General features: G+C 43.9%; 1 protein-coding gene across 4 annotated transcripts in view; it reads left to right on the forward strand.

The window, feature by feature from the left end:
* Positions 1-3,915, forward strand: part of ABO1 (IKI3 family protein) — a 41,252-nt gene extending 37,337 nt beyond the window's left edge. For all 4 annotated transcript variants that reach the window (XM_086519476.1, XM_086519477.1, XM_086519479.1 and 1 more), the window contains 3 exons: positions 83-3,213; positions 3,298-3,390; positions 3,479-3,915. In XM_086519476.1, the coding sequence (XP_086375602.1) occupies positions 83-3,213; positions 3,298-3,390; positions 3,479-3,731 (3,477 nt within the window). In that variant the 3' untranslated portion in view covers positions 3,732-3,915. The remainder of the gene's footprint in view (positions 1-82; positions 3,214-3,297; positions 3,391-3,478) is intronic.
* The last annotated feature ends 3,298 nt before the right edge of the window (positions 3,916-7,213 follow it).

Here is a 7,213-nt window from a genome sequence, read left to right on the forward strand (position 1 = left end):
AGTGGGGGTTCTTTACTCTCTTGAAGTCAGATTCTTTATGTTTCTTGAAGAAATACATCTTGATTGGAGCAGCTAATTGTAGGATGTGGGCACAGATAATGATGTTAATCCGGCCAATGAGCTCGTGGACATCACCTGGCGTTCTGATGGGAAGTACTTTGCAACATTAGATGGCAGCACAAGATGTGGCACTGCAAAGGAGCTGCGCATTTGGGAAAGAGACACTGGAGCCTTACATTCTTGCACTAAAGCACTTTCTATGCGGAGTTCAGGCTTGGATTGGATACCAAATGGAAGTAGGCTAGCTACTGCTTACTGTCAAGATATGTCTCAACAACCTGCTCGTGTTGCTTTCTTTGAGAGAAATGGTTTGGAGAGAGGTTATTTTGATGTTAGCGGGCCAGCTGACGCAAGTATTGGGTGCTTACGATGGAACTGTAACTCTGAATTGTTTGCAGTGTTACTGAATTGTCGTCACTTTGATGCTATTCAGATTTGGAGTTTTAGCAATTATCACTGGTATTTGAAGTCAGAATGGCAGTACACAAAAGAATCTCTTATCAGATTTTCCTGGGATCCAGAGAGACCCATGCACCTCTTCACATGGACTACATTAGGGCTGGTACAGCCTGTCACATTATGCTGGGACAGTGCTGCTACAGGAGATTCTGTTGCATTAGTTGTCGATGGACCGCGCGTGCTTGTGACTCCTCTAACCCAGGGCATAGTCCCACCCCCTATGAGCCTTTTTCAACTAAAGTATAGTAGCACTGTAAACACAGTTTGCCTCCACCAAACTGGTGAAGGTGGTTGTTTGGTGGCATCCAGCCTGTCTAGCGGAGCTATTGGCTTGTTGGCACTCCCTGCTGTTGAGAAGTGGGATACTCTTGAAGGAAGTGAGAGTATAATTCCAGATGCGTCATTTCTTGAGCAGGCACAGAAGCTCCCTTCATTGCGGCTTTTGCGCTGGTTAGATTCGAGTAGATTATTAGGGGTGGTTTCAAGTGCCAGCAGTGAAGTGCCAGTGAAGGTGGATAGTTGCCGGCCACCTTGGGAGCAGAAAGACTATTCTGATGCAGAGTTCTTGCTTGAGTTAGAGATTTTCAGAGGAAAAGAGTTTGTTGAAGAAGTTGATCTGTGCAAATCAGACTGGTCATTCAAGTGTGCCAAACAAACCTTACTAGACCGGAGAGTGCTGGCAGTTGCTGACCACCCTTCTGAGGAAGGATTACTGATTCACTTTGAAGATGGCTCTTTCAGTCTTTATACTTCCAAGGGTAGTTTAATTGATCATGTCGGAACTCCCGCCAAAAGGCTGGTTTATCCAAGTCTCTGGATTCAGGCTCTTCTTGTGCCTGCCTCACAAAATGTAATTTTACTAGGATTGGATGTAGATGGGAAGTTACAGGTCGATTCTAAAGTCATGACAAAGGATTGCACAAGTTTTTCTGTTCATAGAACATGCATAGATGGGAGATCAGTGTTACACGTACTTTATACCACTAAGCAGGATATTCTTTTTGTCGAGAATATTGAGGACATCTTGAAAATTAAGGATTCTTCAAGCATCAAACAGGATTCACCTACACTTCCAGAAAAGAGAAACGAGGAGCGAACTGTTGGACACAGAAAGGAAGGGATCAAGGATGTGTTCAAGACATGCATAGTTTGGGAAAGGGGTGCGAGACTTGTCACTGCCCTCGGAGGGCACAGTGCAGCTGTTATTTTGCAGACTTTGCGAGGCAATTTGGAAACAGTCTACCCTAGGAATCTTGTTGCTGGATCGATAATGGCAGCTTTATGTGAATCCAAATTCAATGAAGCGATGTTGTTAGCCAGGAGACATCACATAAATTTGAATCTGTTGGTAGATTTCCAAGGCTGGAAGCTCTTCATACAGCAGTGTGTGGACTTTGTTAGGCAAGTTAAAAATCTCAACCACATCACAGAGTTGGTGTGTGCTGTTAGTGCTGGAAATCTTGCAGACAATTCATATCAGGATTTGCTACTGCCTTTCGCAAAGGAGACCCCAAGAGATGAGCCAAGTGAGGAAAGTCAACTTCCAGGTCAGGGCTCAAAAATTCAGTCCATCATGCATGCAATAAGAAAGGCTCTCGAGGATGAGGTTGTTGCAAGTCCAAGGAGAGAACTGTGTATTTTGACCACAATGGCACGTAGTGACCCACCTGAGTTGGAAGAAGCACTTTTTTGTATTAAAAAATTACGTGAAGAAGAAATGAACCAGGTTATACAGGAAGATGATGTGGATAATTCATCAAAGAGGTTAAGTGCAGAGGAAGCTTTGAAGCATTTGTTGTGGTTGTCTGATTCAAAGTTGGTCTTCAATGCTGCATTGGGTCTTTATGATTTGCATCTTGCAGCCATGGTTGCAGCCAACTCGCAGGGCGATCCCAAAGAATTTCTTCCTTTGCTACAAGACCTTGAGAAGATGCCCACCTCTTTAATGAAGTATAAAATAGACCACAGTCTGCAGAGATATCAAAAAGCATTAGAAAACCTTGCTGCTGCAGGAAGTGCTCATTTCGACCAGTGTTTAGATCTGATTAGAGACCAACCACAGCTTTTTCCAATTGGAAGGAAATTATTTCAAACAAGACCTGAGAATGTGGCATTACTAGAAGCTTGGGGTGATTACCTCCTTGGAAAGGAAAAGTTTGAGGATGCAGCAGCTGCCTTTAGTTCCTGTTCTCAGCTGCAGAAGGCAATGGGAGCATACAGGGCAGGTGGTATGTGGCAATGTGTTCTTGTAGTGGCAGGAATGATGGAATACACACAGGAGGAAGTCTTAAAGCTTGCACATGAGCTTCGTGAAGAGCTGCAGGCCCTTGGAAGGCCGAGGGATGCTGCAAATATTGCATTGGAACACTGCAGAGAGCCAGAGGATGCTGTCCATTTGTATATCGAAGCACGGGAATGGATGGAAGCTGTTCGTGTGGCGTATATGTGCAAAAGTCCAAAGCTCATACAAGAGCAGGTTCAATCTGCAGCACTCGAGTGCGCTACATCGTACATTGCCGAGTTTCAAGAGAGCATAGAGAAGGTTGGAAAGTATCTGGCAAGGTATCTTGCTGTAAAACAACGGAGAGTGCTGCTTGAATTGAAAGTGAAGATGGGTGATTTGGATGCCATCGAAGAGGATACTGTTTCTGATGTGAGCAGCCATGTCAGTGGCATGAGTGTTTACACCACCGGGTAGCTCTTTGTCCTTTGTTTGCTGTACGCTCTTTCGACATATCTTGCAAAGTTTGTTCTGATAGGAATTTTGAAACTTTTCAGAACTCGATCGTCAAAGCTGTCTTTGCAATCTAGTGTGAAGGGGAGCAAACAAGGTGGAGGGAAGTCAAAAGGTGGCAGGATTCGAGCTGGGAGGTAGCAGGCTGTGGATTACTGTCATACAGTTTTTGCCTTAGTTTTTGGTTTAGTCATACAGTGACATTGTCCTGTGGTTTTTTTTTAGTCCTGGTGAGGAAGCTGCTCTTGTTGAACACTTGAAAGGTATGAAGGTTGCGGAGAGGACTCTGGAGGAAGTAAAAAAGCTTCTGCATATTCTTGTTTTCTTTAAGCAGAATGTGGTAGCTGAGAAGCTGCAACGCCTGGTATTTCAGTTCCAGTCTTCTCAGCACAAATCTGTTCTTGAAGCAGAGGGGAATTTAGCAGATAATATATCCCAGTCTAATTGGGCCATTGAAGTGCTTGGAACCACCATGTAAAGCTTAATGGTTTAAAGTGTTTCTTATAGCAGCTAATCTAGGGTTCCCTTTAGGTGTATATTTCAGAGTCTTTGTCATGAGGAATGTAACTGTAGCAGGGCTGGTCTCCATTTTTGGATAATTCCTGCACTTTAAAAGGTTGTCAGAGTTCAATGTTATTTTCATCATAGCTTTTTTGGCTCTATATTTTTCTTCTTGTGCAATCTGGCATGTTTGTAATGCGCTTCAAATGGACCAAAAAATCTTTTTTCTAGTAGGGTTTCAAAACAACCTCCGTATTAGCTAGCAAGGTGCTTCAAAATGGAGTGAGCAGAGTGAACCCTTATTAAGTAAGGTATCAGAAGAACCTCCTGGAACAAAGAGCAAAGTGAATTCTTCTTAAGGATAACCTCTGTGGCAGGACACTTGGTCATTCTTAACCTCTTCAGCTTTCAAGGTGCGGCAAAGACGGTAGCGTTTCAGAAGAAACTAATGAAACAAAGAGCAAAGCAAGCCCTTTGCTAAGTTGGGCTTCAAGATAACCTCTTTTGCAAGCTGCAACAGTGCTTGTTTTGTATACATATTAGTACCTAATAAAATCCTCTAAATGGAGCAGCAGCAGAGCAAGTAGGGTTGCTAGAAGCAAAGTAAACCCTTCAATTCAGCTGAGGAAGCTGCACCCAAAGCAAACCAAACACCCCAACCGACTCCCCACCGACTTAGAGTGGAAGTTTCATGTTGCTGTGTGTAGCGACACGTTGTCATCTATAGGTTTTGTTGAAACTTTTGCTCCATCCCCTCAATCATCGATGGCAACCTCAACTCCCTCTTTTTAGACATTAGCTGATGACAACTGAATGGGTTTATGTAGTGAAAGAAGATGCGAAAAGGACACGGTTGAGCCATAAGATACGAAGATGGCATATCATGCGTCTGGCTCCCGTATAGCACCCGTTGGATTTTAGAAATCGCATGAAGGTCATTGCCAGTGCATTAGGAGCCACCACAACAATATTCTTTATAGCCAGCAGCTCTATAAACTCTTTTGTGGCTCCTGCCCTGCATATTGCTGCACATGTTGCACTTAAGAGGAGTCTAGACAAAACCATGGCATTATGTCGTGAGGTTCCCATGCTTGATCGCGGATTCCCCATTGATAGGCTGAGGTCATCGTCAACAATTGCAAATTAGTGCCTGTGAAGATTCAATGTTTACTGTTTATTGTTTATCACGATACAACACTTTTGTGTTCTATTATAGGTTGTAGCTCTCTCTCTCTCTCTCTCTCTCTCACATACACATACACATATACATGGGTCTCACTGTCTGTAGGGTTTTGAAATTGCCTTTTGGTTGTTTTTAGGGTTTTGTCACTAATTTTTTTGTTGTTTATGGGTTTTGAAACTGTTTTTAAGGGTTTCGTCATTGTTTTTTGTTGTTTTTTAGGATTTTGTCATCGTTTCTTGCTGTTTGTATGGTTTATTCACTATTTTTTAGGATTTCAAATGTCTTTTGCTGTTTTTTAAGGTTTCACAAGCGTTTCATACTGTTTTTTAAAGGTTTCTTATATTTTTTTAACTATTTTAAACTCTCTCTCTCTCTCTCTCTCTCTCTCTCTCTCAATCATTCGAAGCGTTGAAGAAGTGCCAACAGCTTTTTCCACGTGTAAGAAGACGCATCCCTCGTTGGCCGCCCACAAAGCCTCTTTCATGCGGATAGGGAAAAGGATGTCGGCAATAGAGAAGGAAATGAGAGAAGGGAGAAATGAAGTTGAAGAGTCGAGGAAGGGGAGAGCATTATTCTTCAAAGATGGACCGAAGAAAGAGATGGCATGTGTAGAAGGATCGCTTCGCTCGAGGAGAAAGTGGTCATCCAAGATTCCATCATCCGAAATCTACAAGCAAAAAGTGGGCAGCTCGAAGAAGGCGAAATTCAGCCATCTATGATGGAAGAATTGAATACCATGAGAGAAGAGTTACAGGTTATCAAGGAAGGCGAGGAGAAGAAGTCATGGGCCACGGTCATCTCCGCAACACAAAAGAAAGTAGAGGAGGTTGAAAAATGAATTGAGGTTGCCAAGAAAGGGAAGCTCCTTGTACGCCCACTCTTATTAACATGACCATCGAAGAGGAACAAAGAAGGAGGATGCAGGTTCTACATGTCAGGGTAACCGGCCTCAAGGACAAACAATGTGGAAAAAGAGGTCACAAGCCTCACATCCATGATGGGGGTGGACAAGCCTTTACACACAAAGGTATGAAGAGTGGGCAAGAAGAGTGATGGCCTGGGAGAATCTTCGAAAGAGAGAGCTCTCATACTACGCTTCCCCTCCTTGGAAGAGAAGAAGGAATTCTTGAGAAAGAGGCCTACTCTCAAGAAGACGGGTATTTTTCTAGGTGATGATCTCACTCTCTCACAGCTTGCGCATATGAGAGAGGTAATGCCAGAGATTACGACGGCAAGGGAGAGGGAAAGATGGTCTTTTACAAAGATGGTCGGGTGGTGATTGTAGAGCGGCGCTCTACATGACGGTGTGAGACCTATGGGACCACACTGAAGATGGCTACTTGGAATTGTAATGGATCTATGAGGTTGGACGTTGGTGCCTTTGAGGAAAGTTTCAGAGATAGGGACATTGTTTTCTTCTCAGAGACGCATCAGGCCCCCAGACAACTTATGCCACGTGGTGGGATACAGATGGGAGACAGCCCACATGACAATTGCGAGATCGGAGCATGGGAGTAGAGGTTCAGGAGGAGTAGCAGTGCTATTTAGGGAGGAGTTACAGCCACTACTACATATTGTACGGAGAGATGATCGTGCTAGATACATGTGGGTGAGGTGAGAGCTGACACATGCTGATTTCTATACATTGCCATATGTTACTTCCCCCCAGTACGTCAGTATATGCTGCATTCAGAGGACATTCGCCTTTCTCTATACTAGATGATGATATATGGGAGTTTTCTAGGGATGGTGATATCATCCTCCTGGGGGACTTCAACGCCCAAACGGGCAACTCTCAGACGGTCTTCTACGACACTTCAAATGAGATTCTTAGAGAGCTGGATGTGGGTGAGTTGGGGCTTGACAGATGCTCACATGACAGAGAGCAGACGGAATATGGGAGATATCTCACGGAGATGACGACTGTACATGGGTTAGCCATACTTAATGGCTTACAACGATTTCCTAGAGCAGCCGGTTTCACATGCTTTCCACACAGACACGGGGCCAGTACAATGGACTATGTTATGGCACAACCGAGCTTTATTCCTTGTATTCAAGATTTCATAGTGGGAGCCAGACCAGTGGGCATAGTAGTGAATCATGCACTTTTGATATTTTCTGTTTCATTTCAGTATAGTACAGTCTAGACATCAGGAGGTAGGTCACATACCCGCTATACATTTACACCAGAGACTGACTCAATTTATACAGAGGAGATCTATAGCCGTATATGCACAGATGGTCCTGGCCTCTCAATGGAGGAGTGCACCACT

The sequence above is a fragment of the Adiantum capillus-veneris genome, chromosome 9, assembly GCF_014529385.1.
Source record: "Adiantum capillus-veneris isolate H3 chromosome 9, ASM1452938v2, whole genome shotgun sequence".
NCBI lineage: Eukaryota > Viridiplantae > Streptophyta > Polypodiopsida > Polypodiales > Pteridaceae > Adiantum > Adiantum capillus-veneris.